The sequence below is a fragment of the Mustela putorius genome, unplaced genomic scaffold (assembly GCF_011764305.1).
Source record: "Mustela putorius furo isolate JIRA1106 unplaced genomic scaffold, ASM1176430v1.1 tig00003863_pilon_pilon_pilon, whole genome shotgun sequence".
Taxonomy (NCBI): Eukaryota; Metazoa; Chordata; class Mammalia; order Carnivora; family Mustelidae; genus Mustela; species Mustela putorius.
This window is the reverse complement of record NW_025422015.1, coordinates 6241073-6257653: the sequence shown is the minus strand read 5'-3', so window position 1 is coordinate 6257653 and position 16581 is coordinate 6241073. Positions and strand designations below refer to the sequence as shown.

Sequence of the window (16581 nt, the reverse complement as noted above, 5' to 3'; positions counted from 1 at the left end):
AATCTTCTTGAGAGTCTCTCCCGCTGCCCCTCCCCGCTCACATGCATGTACTCTCTCTCTAATAAATAAGTCTTAAAATAAATAAATAAACAAATAAAATCCTCTATTTACATATTTCTTAAAAATGAGTTAAGAAACAATGGGCCAACAGAGTAGATACATTAAATACTTTTTTTTTTTCTTTTTTAGAGGGGGTGAGAAAGACAGAGACAGAGAGAGGAGAGGGGTAGAGGGAGAGAATCTTAAGCAGGTGAGCCTGTTACTGTTACTAATTAAGTAACAGTAATAATTTTCCTATATGAAGAGAGCTAGTTACAACAATTCTATTTCTCTTTGTATTCTATCCCTAATTAAAATGAGTATCTCAGGGGAGCCTGTGTGGCTCAGTCTGTTGAGCATCTGACTATTGATCTCAGCGTCGTGAGTTCAAGCCCCACCTTGGACTCCACCCTGGGCATGGAGCCCACTTTAAAAAAATAAATAAAATACAATGAGAATCTCAGCAAGTGGCTGAAATCTAAAAGAGACCAGAGCCACTGCTCTTTAAAGAGACAGTTCATAAAATTCAACTTCCTTAAAAGATTACTCTCAGAGGAAAGCAAAATCCTAAGGATTGAGTTCCCAAGGTTCCCAACTCTATCTACCACAGACATTATTATTACAGTAGATGTAAATGTCAAGGTTTCAAATCTAGAGTGATGAATACCCATGGTTAATGACTGGGTTTTAAGGATTCGTAACTATTCATAATTATTCCATATACTGTCTAGATACTGTACCTTACACCTGGCATGGAGACTGCAGCATGTGAAAATAGATCTAACAGGATTGTTGTAATCAGTGTTTGTGGAATACAACTTTGTAAACCATTTCATGACTTCCTGCACAATCCCAATAGTTCTTTCACTCTATAAAGTCCCAGAGGAATGGTTTAACTCTTTAACAACTACTTTCGAGCAATATATGACAGCCCTAGATAAAAGAATTTTTTGTGCTTCCTGTAACATACACAAAGTGTAAATATCTATGTACTATTCTGTCTACTTAAGTCCTGTATTAGATGAGGTAACAAACTTCTAAAATGGAGAGACGGCTGATACAGAACTATAAAATCTTCAGTAATTATACAAATAGGCACTTAAGTGCTTTGAGTATTTAAAATACAACAGAAAGAGATAAAAGATTATAAAGTACTTAATTCTCTGAAAAACTTGATGAAAGTGAAAATCTGAAATGCACTGAAAGCTTAAAACCTCTCCTACTTGGGGTGCCTGGGTGGCTCAGTTGTTACGCGTCTGCCTTCTGCTTAGGTCATGATTCCAGCATCCTGGGATCGAGTCCCACATTGGGCTCCCTGCTCAGCAGGAAGCCTGCTCCTCTTTATCCTACTCCCTCTGCTTGTGTTCCCTCTCCCTGTCAAATAAATAAAATCTTTAAAAAAAAAAAAAAAAAGCCTTTCCTACTTGGAGTATTTTTCGAAGCTACACACTTTAAAGTTTGGCAGTTCTAGGTTCAAAATGGTCTTTGTCATTTAAGAGACGTGTCAAACAAGAAATAATCTTGAGATTAGATTTACCAGGGAAGGTTTCATAGAGAAGTTGGGACTTGAGATTAACCTCAAAGAATGAGTGGGTTTGGCTGTGGATTGGCTGCAAGAAGGCTAATGCATGGAGTGGAAGTGAAAACTGAAAAGGAAGAATCAGCACCATGTGCACGAAGGGGAAAAGGTCAGGAGGCTGGATGAAGCCATATTAGAATACACATTTAAGTGTGTGCTAGCACAGTGCTAAGTATTTCTGGAATACAATATTACCCTCATTCTAGAAAATAAGGAAAGTGAAACTCAAGAGATCTATACAGGGTGGAGAAAATTTAACTGATCAGTCACTTGACATACAAAATTGAAAGGGGATGGTAGAGAACAATGAAAAACCCCATACCTGACTGAATCAATATAATGTTAAAATTCTAGCTCTCTCGTTAAACTATAAAAGGCCACAGGCCTGGGGGGTCAAAATCTTTACATCTAAGGGAAAGGCAATGAATTAGATGAGCTGTCAGCCCTCTCCAGTGCAAACTTTAAAAAATTCTATCATTTTATACCCTTTAGTCGTAAGACAAAATGACAAAAATAGTATGTGGCTTAAAAGGAAAGAAAGAAACACCACAAAATAGCCAATTTATTTATTTTTTTTAAGTGGCCAATTTAAAGCAATCACCTTAACCTATCCAATGATTTCATGTAAAGCAGTCAAAAAAAAATCTAAACTAAAAGCTATCCTTGTTCAGGTCTCTAGGACTAAATCAAAGACTTAGTTAAATCTAAATCACTAAAATAACATTAACTGATTAAAATGACAGCAAAAACAGAGTCTCCAGTTATAAGAAAATAACCACCTACGAAAGCCACAGAGGAGAACTGACTACCAGGATGCATCCTCTCCGCCAGGCAACCCACAGCCCAAAACTCACTTTCCGAAACTCCAGTAAAACCCAAACCTCAACAACATAGTAACCATCTCTGAATTAAGATATGAGGTGGAAAAATTAAACAGAGAAGTTTTCAAATTGAACAGTGAGGCTGTCACTCAATAAAAAACAAAGAACTTGAAGAAATAAGTTAAAACATTCTTAGGAAACTAGGCTCACCAAGCAAAATACCAACAAACAGGAAAACCTGAGCTACATTTGAGGATGAACTAGTACTGAAAATTCCCTTTAAAGAATTATATTTTTGAGACTGAAATCAAAAGGATAAAAACCAGAATAATAAGACAAAAAATTGGGCCCACTAAAATCTTAAATACAGATGCTATTTCATTGGGAAGAAAAAGAAAATTAGTGTACTTGTATTGTTAAATCAAAGTATAAGACAAAAAAAATTTGCTTTGAGGGGAGAAATAAGTTAAGAGATTATTATTTGGAACTTAACAATTTTATAACTGCCAAATAATTTAATATTATTTTTTTTAATTCTAACAACATTCCCCCCAAAGACTACTTAATGGCTTTTACTCCATGCCAAAAAGGAAAAATATTTTCTATTGTAAAGTTTTAAGTAATCAAACAGCAGGATAAAAAAGATGTACAAAAAGAAGGGGGAAACACACACTTAAAATGCAGCCAGATTTTGGATTTTTTAGACCTCTGGTTATTTCAAATACACCAATATGTATCTCACACCTAAATTCACTGAAAATTCTATGTACAAGTACAGGATGAGAAGCCGTAGCTAAAAGCAACACGCGGCAAGGTGGTCGGGGGTGATGCAGGGGGTGAGAAAAGGAATTCTAGTGGAAAACGTGTTAAATATTCATAGAAATGTGACGTAGCCACTATTTCAAAAGACTGGGGTGGTCTTAGACTAAACCAATACAGTACAAAAATTAAGAGGGAGAAATGCCAGTTAGATCACACTGGAATATTACATTAGGAGACAAATTTTAGTAGGATAGCAACAGAATTTAGGGGAGAAAACTACCAGAATGTACTCCAGGTCAGAGCAATGGCTAGGAGTGCAAGTCTGGATTTACACTGTGGCTCTGCTACTCATCAGCTCTGAAAAACCGGGAAAGTCACTTAAACTCTTCAGTTTTCACCCTGTTGTAAAATGGGGAAAATCGTATCCACTTCACATTGTCAAGCACACAGATGCCACTAGCTGTCACTGAGGCATGTGCGTCTTAGTTGGGAGAACTGAGTAACAGAGGAAAGGTGTGACTTACACGCTTATGGCGGTGCATTAAAGATGGGACTCTTTAAATAGCAAAAAGGCGGGGCGCCTGGGTGGCTCAGTGGGTTAAGCCTCTGCCTTCAGCCCAGGTCATGAACCCAGGGTCCTGGGATCGAGCCCCGCATGCTCTGCTCAGGAGGGAGCCTGCTTCCCCCTCTCTCTCTGCCTGCCTCTCTGCCTACTTGTGAGCTCTATCTGTCAAATAAATAAATAAAATATTTAAAAATAATAATAATAATAATAAAATAAATAGCAAAAAGGCTGTGGAAAAAGGTCCACAGGCTAACACCAAGGAGTAGGAATACATACTATCTAGAATAGAGGAAACTAAGAATATATATAAAATACAAATCAGCTGAAATTTTTTAAAAGTGAAGAACAATCCATGAAGCACACTGGGCAGTTACCTTGGGGGGCAGAAGAAAGGGGGCAGGGCAGGGACAGAATCTAGGTTCTCTGCACATACCACTTCGTAGATTATACTTTGGAAGCATACAACAAATTTTTATAACTACAAAACACAAAAAATTATTTAAAGCAATCCCTAAATATTGAAAAGAAACAAATTAATTGAAATGAGTCCAGTGAATGGCCTTACCACAGAAACTATTCTGACTTAAAACACAGTAATTTTTAACAGTAAAATAACAGCCAGTGTAGAAAATGTGTGCACACACATACTTCTTCACTTTATCTTAACAACATACCTGTGAGGTAAGTATAATCTCAATTTCACATAAGACTGAAATCGGCGGCTGTGGCTCAGAAAGCTAGTTAGCTTGTGGAGGCCACATCAATGGCTAGTGGTGCAGAAACTTTACACCTCGCTTCTCCGGAGCCAATCCTGCATTTTGCCAACCATACTACATCTCTCCTTCTCTGGGTCTTTGCTTGATGGGCCATTCCCCCATCTTGAATTTTCTCCCTCTCACCTCTGCCTACTAAAATCTCTTTACCCACCACGTCTAGCTCAAAAGTCCTCCCATGGTAACACAAAAGCAAGGAGCTATCACGTAATTTGCTTTTCATTTAATGGAGAGCCAAAACACAGGCTAGAAATGACTTCTCCCTAAGAGAAAATCAGTTTTCTTTGAGGAATTATTAGTACCATGGTCTCCAAAAATGTATTGTTAGGGCACCTGGGTGGCTAAATCAGTCAACCGTCTGACTTCAACTTCTGCTCAAGTCCTATGTCAGGGTCCTGGGATTAAGCCCCCTGTCAGGCTCTGAGCTCAGTGGGGAGTCTGCTTGTCTCTTTTCCCTCCCCCTGTTGTGATGGTCCTCTCTCTCTCTCTCTCTCTCTCTCACACACACACACACACACACACACAAATAAGTAAATCTTTAAAAATAAAACATGTGGGGCGCCTGGGTGGCTCAGTGGGTTAAGCCTCTGCCTTTGGCTTGGGTAATGATCTCAGGGTCCTGGGATCAAGTCCTGCATCGAGCTCTCTGCTCAGCGGGGAGCCTGCTTCCTCCTCTCTCTCTGCCTGTCTCTCTGCCTACTTGTGATCTCTCTCTGTGTTAAATAAATAAATAAAATCTTTAAAAAAAAAAAAAAGAACAAGTATTGTACATTTGGGATGATCAAGTTAACTATGAGTGCTCTTTTTATTTCAGATACACAATACGGAAGGGCATAAATGTTTCACAGGTCTTAAAACTTCAAGAGCAGGGCTCCCAAGGAGCTGAGTCAGTTAAGTGTCTGCCTTTGGCTCAGGTCAGGATCCCAAGGTTCTGGGATCGAGCCCCGCATCAGGCTCCCTGCTCAGCAGTGGTGTCTGCTTCTCCCCCTGCCCCTGCTCTCACCTTCTCTTTTTCAAATAAATAAATAAAAATCTTGGGGCACCTGGGTGGTTCACTTGGTTAATCAACTGCCTTTGGCTCAGGCCATGATCTCAGGGTCCTGGGATCGAGGCCTGTATTGGGCTCCCCTGCTCTGCAGGGAACCTGCTTCTCCCTTTGCTTCTGCCTGACACTCCCCCTGCTTGTGCACTCTCTCTCTCTAATAAATAAGTAAAATCTTTAAAAAATACATAAATGGGGACACCTGGGTGGCTCAGTGGGTTAAAGCCTCTGCCTTCGGCTCAAGTCATGATCCCAGAATCCTGGGATCAAGCCCTGCATCAGACTCTCTGCTCAGCAGAGAGCCTGCTTCCCTTCCTCTCTCTCTGCCTGCCTCTTGGCCTACTTGTGATCTCTGTCTGCCAAATAAATAAATAAAACCTTTTTTAAAAAATCTAATAAATAAATAAATAATTGAAAATAAGTATCTTTTAAAAAATAAAAATAATAAAAAATAAAGGAAAAAAAACTTCAAGAGCTATAAGCACTATCCATAACACTAGGTGATAAGTTAAAATGAGCACTTTTTCAGCACCACATTTGCTTCTGATGAGAGTAAGTAAGTATCCACAGGTTCAGAAATCACTCGTTTCACAATATGGAACTGAATGATATTAAGTTACTCTGAAGACAATATTAAGTTACTCTGATATTAAGTTACTCTGAAGACATATTAAGTTACTCTGAAGACAATCTTTTACCATTTGTGATCTATATTCTTGAACACTCAAGTCCCTTACCCCAGAGAAACCATTCTATGTACTAGAGTTAGGAACATAACCACCCTGCTCAGAACTATATCTGCACCCCCTATATTTTGCCACTAAGAAATAATTTACAGAGGGATGAAATATTTCTCTCTCTCCAGCTAAGGCTGGACATTACAAGTACCTGGTTGGTATTTCTGATTGGCATGTAGTCCTCATCTTCTTTTTCTTCAGAGCAGTGACGAGTTTTCTTCTTGTGTTTTTTACTTGTGTGTGAATGACTTGATTTTGAATCTTCTGCTTGCTCATCTAGCACAAGATCATATTTTGCACTGCAGCAAGTAGTTAAGGACAGACATGAGAACTGACACTGATAATATAACAAAACGTAAGAATCTGGTAAACGAAGGAGGCCATGAGGCTAAAGGTAATTTTTTAAAGCAAAAAACACCTCACAAGCATAGAACTTATTTCTGAAACAAAACTACTTCATATTTTCTTTCGGGGAAAAATGGGAAGGACCCTGTCCTAAAGTAAACAATTAACAACTGGCAAGTGAGTGGGCAAAAAAAAAAAAAAAAAACAAAAACCAGGGGGCAAAGAAACCTATATTCACAAATGAAAATTTAAGCAGCCATAAAAAATAAGGAAACCTATTTGTCAATAATGAAAAGAACTTAAACTCAGATAATGAAGTACATGTTTCACTGGAAAAAGTTAAGATATTACAAACCCCAATGACAGAGGAGCTACAGGAGATAAAAGACATTCATGTGACCTCTCTTTTCAAGTACTAGTTAGTTCAATTCTATAGGAGAATATTTAGCAAGGCCTCACAACAGCCATATTTAAATTGAAGGAAGAATTTATAAAAGGTTAAAATAAGTTAAATAAAGGTATACATAACAATTACTTTTTATAACAGAAACTGAGAGTAACAAAAGCCTAGTAATAAAGACATTCTTAAATATACTTCAACAAGATATATTATTACAAAGAAGTTACTAGCAATGATAAATGAATGTTACAAAAACACCCAGAAAATTGACTATGAAAAATTAAATGTGGAAAAAGCTTGAAATAAAAATTGTCTATACCATATGGTAATCGTAACTTTACAAAACATAAAAGATCAAGATTTGAAAGAAACAATGAGAAAACTATCATTTGTCTAGGTAAACTGTGAGTGGATTTTTTTTTTCTTAGTTGAAGTGTAGCTGACATACAATATTGTGTTAGTTTCAGGTATACAACACAGTGACTCCACATTTATAGACGTGAGTGAATCCTGTCTTAACTTCATATAAATGTGCTATTTTTTTAAGGATTTTTTAATTTTTTATATGACAGACAGAGATCACAAGTAGGCAGAGAGGCAGGCAGAGAAGAGGGGGAAGCAGGCTCCCCACTGAGCAGAGAGCCCGATGCGGGGCTCGATCCCAGGACCCTACGATCATGACCTAAGCTGAAGGCAGAGGCTTAACCCACTCAGCCACCCAGAAGCCCACACATAAATGTGTTATAAAAGTTATGGTAATATGTTTTAATTCAGAGGCATTTTCTCTAATATACTATTATGTTTTGGAATAAGAGAAAATATAAAACTGTTGCACTCTCTGTTGAAAATAATCTCAAATTATTTGAGGAAGGCTGACAAGGGCCGGAATAGCGGTTTTCAAAAAAAAAACAGCTTTGGAGGAAGCCCAACATGCGAGCTGTTTTAGAGGCATGTGCAACTAGAGGAATGGCGGACACGCTTCCCTCAGGACTAGCGTTGTTGGGTCTGTTTTCACAACGCCGAAGCCCTATGCCTTCCTCTGGGACGTCTCACTTCTATGTAACATGGAACAGGCTTGGCTTTTCACAAGATAACTAAAGACAGCCAGTCAGCCTGCACCATATCCTATTCCTACTTCATTATCTCTAACTTCTTTTCTCCTTTATATTACATCACACTGCTTCCAGAGTAGCTTCTGGAGCCTCTCCTTTTCAGGTACGGATCCAACAGCCCTTGCCCAGGATCTCACTTCCTGTGCTGCTGTACACATGCAGCTCCTTCTGTCCAAAATCCATTTAGTGCATCACAGCCAGCATTTTGTAATAAGGTAGAATAGAAAACAGAGAAGATGGCACCTAATAAAAATACCACGGCATTTCTGTTTCAATTATGTGTGTATGTGAATGGCTATTACCTGCTTCCTTCTCTCTCTGCCTGTCTCTCTGCCTACTTGTGATCTCTGCCTGTCAAATAAATAAAATCTTTTTCTTTAAAGATTTTATTTATTTATTTGACAGACAATGATCACAAGTACGCAGAGAGGCAAGCAGAGAGAGAGGAGGAAGCAGTCTCCCTGCCAAGCAGAGAGCCCAATGTGCGGCTTAATCCCAGGACCTGAGATCATGACCTAAGCCTAAGGCAGAGGCTTCCATCCACTGAGCCACCCAAATTTTAAATAAAATCTTAAAAAAAAAAAAAAAATCCAGTTGCTCAGTCCTTTTCACATGCTCAAAACCACATGGGGCTAGTAGCTACACTGGAGGGTGGACATATTTTCCACCACTGTAGAAAGTTCTAGTGGATAGTACTGGGCTACAGATTTATTTTCCAACATGCCTGGTTTCTTTAACTTTCAGTAATCTATCACCTTGAATTTAAAACATTTTATGACTACATATTCATTCTTTTCAACCTGGACTACTTACTTCTATGAGAGAAAGACAAAAGACATCGCCTTGTGTTCCTTTTATTTGCCCTACACATCTGCCAGCTGCAGCTATTAATGGTTAGCTTAATTTTTTTTTTTTACAGATTTTATTTATTTATTTGACAGAGAGAGAGAGAGAGAGAGAGAGACACTAAGAGAGAACACAAGGAGGCAGAATGGTGAGAGAGGAAGAAGCAGGCTTCCCGCTGAGCAGAGACCCAGATACAGGGCTAGATCCTAGGACCCTGGGATCATGACCTGAGCCGAAGGCAGCAGCTTAACGACTGAGCCACCCAAGCACCCCAGTGGCTAGCCTAAATTTAATTTCAAAGATCTGTTAAATAAATCCCAAGTGTATTCTATCCAGACCTTTTATAATTTTAATATTTCAATCACATCCACCCTACTGTTCATCTTTTTAGACTAAATCTTTGTTCACTGTTTGGTGTGCTTACATGTGAAAGCTTCCTCCTCAGGTCAGTACAATTCAGACTTTATCCACCTCTTATGCCTTACAATGCTTTATGCATTACAGACAGTCAACACATTTTTTAAAATGAGTATATAATAAGTCAACCTGATATTCATCTTTCCTTGATGAATACTTGGAAAAGAAATGTCTAAGACAGTGTGGGAAAAGAGAATCCCTAAAACATCAACAGAAATTAGGAAACAAAGAAACCATTTACCAGAAAGAATCACAAAATCATCACTTTCGCAATGTGTAGAGTGATAGATTTATAATGAGAATATCAATGAACAAATTAAAATGACATAATGTAAATAGTATGTCTCATTGATTTTTACTTGTCTCAACCTAAAACTTGGAAGCACCTAAATTAAATGGTCAAGTCAATGGATTTTTTTAATCCTAAAAAACCAACTCTTGCATACAAATATGAGCCTAATAAATATTTGTTGCTGGACTGACAATGTACTAAGCAGAAAGAAGCAACCTAATCATGTAAGAGAACAACAGGATTTTATTAATCTACATATTCACCATCTCCAAAGAAGTTAAATATTATGCAAAAGGTTAACACCAAGAATTTAGCGTACCTATATGAAGAAAATATCTGAGTATGAGAAATTTAAAACATTACAATTATATACAAAATATGAATCTTACCTAAGATTTCAGAGTAAGTGTTAATCTTAACCTAAGAGTAAGGAGGGAAAAGAATTAGGCCAGAGATTTTTTTCAACCCTAACCTTCTTCATACATTAGAGAATATACCAAAGAAAGAAAAGTATATGTAAGATGGTGAAAAAGGACTACAATAATCTAAATGATGTCTTCACAAACCACCAGATTTAGAAACCTTGTCTTCTACAGACTGTGACTTTTTTAACATATTACACAGTACTCTACTGTGTAGATAGATGTACAGAGTAGATAGTCTATCCACAGCAGCTAATTGGTTCTTGTAAAGGATACTCCTGCTTGGGCTTTACTTTATCTTTCAAAACTAAATTAGACGGTTTATCCTGTTCTTTTTCATACTCCTTGAAATCACTCTTGGTATATTTCCCACCTATTTATTAAAGAAAAAAGAAAAAAGACTTAGTAAGAAAACTCAACTAATTTACTGAAGAACAAAAACTAATTTGTAAGACATACAATATATCAGCTATTTTATAAGTGGCATATATATTGGCAGACAGAAAAAGGCTGAGAAGAAAACAAAAGAATAGTAATTCATTCTCCATTACTATTTTAAAATGAAATCAGATACCCATTTTGCTAAGTAGCTGTACATTGCCACCTAACGATGTGTGTGAGTATTACAACATCAAACTTGAAAATCCTCAATTACGAAGTGAATACATTCACTGGGAAATAACGCAGTATTTAAGTAGAGCCATTAACTCCATGAGAAATTTAGGTCCAAAGGAAACTGAGGGCTTGAGACAGGAGTCTGAGATCTGAGAGGCTTAGAAGTTTGGAATAAGTGAGGCTTTAAACTTCTCTGATCTGTCAAAAGAGACATGGACCAAAATCTCAACAGAGCACCAAGCAGATAGCACAACATCAGGAATGTACATAGATGTTCATTAAAGGGTGTGAAAAGGGAGTGTCCCTCCCAAGTGCCAAAAATGAAATCTACAATCCCTTCAGAAAAACAGGACCTACTGTTACGTCTTGACTGGCCTTCACTGGCAGGGCCAGGAAAAAGCATCCTATGCAGCCCCTCTACTCCCAAGTTGAAAAATATATGTACAAAATATACATACTTCCTTTTTTAAAAGAAAAAGCTATAAATATACATGAAACCTACATGGCAATAAAAATATGAAATAAGAGGAAATTCTAACATAAAGTAAATATATTTGTATGTATGTTCAAAAAATATATGTGGAAAATAATACAAGAACAGATAAGAGCGGTTACCTCTGGGAAGGGAAATTGGAAAGATGAGGGGCAAGAGTGGAAGGGAGAGTTTTTTATACCACCTTTTCAATTTTGTACCATATGACAACTAAAACAAACTTTGAAAAAAACTTAAGAGTTTTGCTCCTAGGAGAACCAAGCCACCACAACCACCAAAATCATTACTTTGCAAATATGCCGCGTTTGCAATGGGTAATTATAATTTTTAACGCAAAGATAGTGAATATATTCACCATCAGCTTAAATACACAAATATACACTCACACACACTCCCCTGGTACCCTAGATTCTTGTTATCAGCTACATGAAACCATAAATGGCAGAAGTTCCATCAATGAACATTTCTCCTAATAAACAGCACTAAGGCAAAGGAGGTACAGCACAAACACACACGCATGCACATACATCCACAGTGAACAGAAACAAAGGAAGCTGAACAACATACCTTTTCCTTTCCATTTAACCTTTGCAACAGACTGGCTAAAATCCACATGTATTCTTCTGTCATCTATAAGTACATTGTCCATTTTGAAGAACGCTTTCTCACAATCTTCTTCCTAATAGTAATTATAAAAACTCAAGCATAAATCTTCATGGGAAAGATTTCTGCAGCGAGAACAAATACTGAAAATACCACACATGTTGTTATAAACACTAATTTTGAGTGTCTGTCACACCCCAGATGCTGCTGCAAGTTCTGCATCTATGGGCTCAGTTAACTCTGATAACAAGCGTATGAAGTACTACCTACCATTATTGCCATTTTCTTGAAGAGAACACATAGGTTTAGAAAGGTACGGAAGTTGCCAAAGGTCAGCTGGCAAAGGGGAAAGCCACGACTTGAGCTGAGGTAGTGTGACTGTAGTGGACATACATACGTTTACAAACTGTGCTGTCCACGTCCCTTCACAAACCCTTTCATTCAAAACCCGAAAATACTCTGAAAGTTGAAAGCTGTTGTTATAAACTTGGTGTTAAAAATCCATTTGACAACAAAATTGGACCCAACAGAAGACCATGGCCTTGATTTATTCCACTTAGTGTCAATATGCATTAGTTTCAGTGCAGAAATATTCTCTGAATGATTAGAGTGCTGACCCAGAAGAGTATTATATAGTCCATAGATGTGTGTGTACATACACACACATACACACTTCACCTTTCTAAGTTCTGAAAAAACCTGAAATCAGAAACTTAGCTACTCCCAAGGGTGTGGATAATGGACTGTGGGCCAGAGATACCAAGGTCCGTGTTACATAAAGATTCTTCCTGTCAACAACTTCACAAACCCGGTATCTCCATTTCTGACATCTGAAGATTAGAAGTGATGCATTTTAACCCAGCACTGAACAAGTATCTCCTATATTCCTGGAAACATATTCTCTTTTTTTTTTTTTTAAGATTTTTATTTATTTGACAAGAGAGAGATCACAAGTAGGCAGAGAGGCAGGCAGAGAGAGAGGGGGAAGCAGGCTTCCCGCTGAGCAGAGAGCCCAATGTGGGCCTTGATCCCAAGTTCCTGAGATCATGACCTGAGCTGAAGGCAGAGGCTTAACCCACTGAGCCACCCAGGCACTCTGGAAACATATTCTTTGGTGGTGTGCTCACAACTTACTGGAGACAGTTCAGAGAAGATTTAAAAAAAAAAAAAACTAGTTATAATTTATTTATTTACCATGTATGTCAAGAGTTAAATGGATTATAAACTGCATAAAGATACAAACCAAGCTTTATTTATCTCTGTACTACATCATTTAGAACATCATCTGGCACATGATAAGCAATCAGCATATTTCTTTTTTTAAGTAACATTTACACCCAACATGGGGCTCAAACTCATGACCCAAGAGTCGCATGCTCTACTGACCAAGCCAGCCAGACATCCCAACAATCAATGCATGCTCAACGAATCTATATACTTGGACAGGCATAACTGCATCACTGCACCACTTCTCTAAAGAGAAAGTTCTCAGATACTTCACACTTATGTAGGCACCTGATTTATGACAAAGATGGCACTGCCAGGCTGTGTGGATAGGAAAACCTTTTTAATAAACTATGAGTCGCCTTGTTATGCAATGTAAGAAAAAATGAAATTTAATATGATACACATAACACTGAAAAATCAACTTACAGATCTAAATGGGAAAGATAATTTCACAGCAAACCTTCTAAAGGTAACACTGGAGAATATTCTCATGTCTGTGGGGTAGGCAAAGCTTTTAAAAACTAGCCGTAAGAAAAATATTGACAAACTGAACTAAAAATCAGAAATTTCTGCTTATCCAAAGCTGCCATTAAAAATGGTGAAAAGGCAAATCTATAGAGAAGATATTTGTAACACATACAACTAAAAAATAAGCTTATATCCAGAAAATGTAAACAATCCTTATAAATCAAGAAAAAGGCATCCAGTCAAAAAGTGGGGCGCCTGCTTTCTCCTCTCTCTGCCTGCCTCTCTGCCTACTTGTGATCTCTGTCTGTCAAATAAATAAATAAAATCTTTTTTTAAAAAAAAGGAAGATTAAAAAGAAAAAAAGAAAAAAGACATCCAGGGGCGCCTGGGTGGCTCAGTGAGTTAAAGCCTCTGCCTTCAGCACAGGTTATAATCCCAGAGTCCTGGGATCGAGCCCCGAATTGGGCTCTCTGCTCGGAGGGGAGCCTGCTTCCCGTCCTCTCTCTCTGCCTGCCTCTCTGACTACTTGTGATCTCTGTCAAATAAATAAATTAATAATAAAAAATAAAAAATTAAGAAAAAGGACATCCAAATGCAATAATCATATGAAAGGGGGCACAACAAGGGAAATGCAAAATAAAGCCATCATTAAGATACCACTACACACTCACTAGAATGGATAAAAATTTAAGACTGATCATACTAAGAACTGGTAAAGATACAAGATGACAGGGACTCTCACACATTGCTAATGGAAGTGAAAATTAGTATAACCACTTTGGAGAAAAAAAAAGTATAACCACTCTGAAAAACTGACTGAAATAATCTACTACACCCACAACTGTCCTATGACCTAGCAATTCACTCATAGGTACATACCCAACAGAAATGCATATATATGTACACCAAAACATATGAAAGAAATGGTTTACAGTAAAACCATTCATAATGACTCAAAACTACAAAGGACCCAAGTGTCCATAACAGCTGAATGGAAATCTAAATTGTTTTAGATTATAATAAAATAAAATACTATATGGCAACAAAAATCCATATACACACAATGAAATATCATGTCAATGGAAATTAACGAAAAAGGTTAATAAAAGCTACATGTAATCGGGGCACCTGGAGGGCTCAGTGGGTTAGAGGCTCTGCCTTTGGCTCGGGTCGTGATCCCAGGGTCCTGGGATCCGGCCCGCATCAGGCTCTCTCCTCGGAGGCGAGTCTGTTTCCCCCTCTCTCTCTCTCTGCCTGCCCCTCTGCCTACTTGTGATCTCTGTCTGTCAAATGAATAAATAAAATCTTTAAAAAAAAAAAAAGCTACATGTAACAATATATAAATCTTACAAATATAACACTTAAGCTAAAGATGCTGGAGACAAAAAACACGTACTGTGTTTACATTTATATCAAGTTTAAAATTAGACAAAACAGATCTATGATGTTAGAAGTAGCAGTGATATGGAGGGCCTCTGGAATTCTACTAAGTTTTTTTCTTCGAATCGCAGTGCCTGATATACAGAAGGTATTTGATAAATGTTCTGGAATAACTATCAGTTAGAAGGAACTTCAACTAGATACACATCAGTCCAATGCTGCTTAAAGAAATGACACAGCCTCTGATAGTGGCTAAAAGCAATAAGAACAGAGTCAGACTTTTCTAAATTCAAATCCCAGCTATGACATTCACTAGTGGCATGATTTTAATCAAGTCACATGACTACTATATGTCTCAGTTTACTTATTTGGAAAAGAAGGAAAGTACCTATCTCATCGAGTTGTGAGGGTTAAATGCAGGTCAAAAAGTGTAATGCCTGACTTAAAGAAAGTTATCTGAGTGACATAAGCTATCATTATTATTATAGATACTATTTAATCCAATATTCAAGTTGAATTTATAAGGAGGGTAATGCCTAGAAATAAGAGTTCTCGCTTGTTTTATTTATTTTTATTTTTATTTATTTGACAGAGAGCGACACAGCGAGAGAGGGAACACAAGCAGGGGGAGTGAGAGAGGGAGAGCGAGCAGGGAGCTGGATGTGGGGCTGGATCCCAGGACCCTGGGATCATGCCCTGAGTCGAAGGCAGACGCTTATCGGCTGAGCCACCCAGGCGCCCCGTAGAAATAAGAGTTCTAAACAAACTGACAAACACCATAAAATAGGTGGTCAGTGACAGAGCTTGGGTTAATACCTAGAACTTTATACTCAGCCCAGTTCTCTATTACTCAATTATGGATCTACATAAACAATGCTGAAAAATCACTTATACAATGTGAAGGACTTCACCTAAAACTTTAAAGTTTCAAAGACACATAAACTCAGACTGCACCTGATCCTCATGTAAAGGTATACATATTAACACCCAAAGATGTTGAATTTACCCTCTATTTGAATATATAAAATTATCTTTCTTGGGTGCCTAGAGAAAGGTTAAACTAATTTTCTAATTTCAGAGACAATGGAGTTCTATAATTTTTCACATTTTAACGCTATATAAGAACAAAATAAATATAAACTTAAAGTATATATATTATGACCTACCTTTTCAAATTCAATAAAAGCATAACAGAGGGATTCTCCTGTCTTCCAATCCCGAATAACTTCACAACTGAAAAAGTTTGGAAAAAGTGACTTTTAAAGAAAAATCATTCACTTTTACTCTTCAAAAGTGAAGAACAAAATAAGCCAGTAATTAAAAGTCAAAGTTAGGGGGTGCCTAAGTGGCTCAGTCAAGCATCTGCCCTTGGCTCAGGTCATGATCCCAGGGTCCTGCTCAGTAGGGTGTCTGCTTCTCCCTCTGCCTCTCTTTCTTTCACACAAATAAATCAATCAACAAATAATCCTTTAAAAAATATATCCTCAAAAAATAACCTTTCATGGGGGCACTTGGGTGGCTCAGTTGGTTAAGTGACTGTGTTAGGCTCAGGTCATGATCCCAGGGTCCTGGGATCAAGTCCTGTATCCGGCTCCTAGCTCAGCAGGGAGCCTGCTTCTCCCTCTGCCCAGTGTTCCCCCTGC

At 37.8% G+C, this 16581-nt stretch overlaps 1 protein-coding gene across 1 annotated transcript in view; it reads right to left on the bottom strand.

Annotated features, from left to right (window-relative positions):
- PPIL4 (peptidylprolyl isomerase like 4) overlaps positions 1 to 16581 on the bottom strand; it is a 38454-nt gene that overhangs the window by 4599 nt on the left and 17274 nt on the right. Inside the window, exons 9-12 of the mRNA XM_004752774.3 lie at positions 16105 to 16171; positions 11828 to 11939; positions 10429 to 10525; positions 6470 to 6617 (exon numbers count right to left, since the gene is read on the bottom strand). Of these exons, the coding sequence (XP_004752831.1) occupies positions 6470 to 6617; positions 10429 to 10525; positions 11828 to 11939; positions 16105 to 16171 (424 nt within the window). The remainder of the gene's footprint in view (positions 1 to 6469; positions 6618 to 10428; positions 10526 to 11827; positions 11940 to 16104; positions 16172 to 16581) is intronic.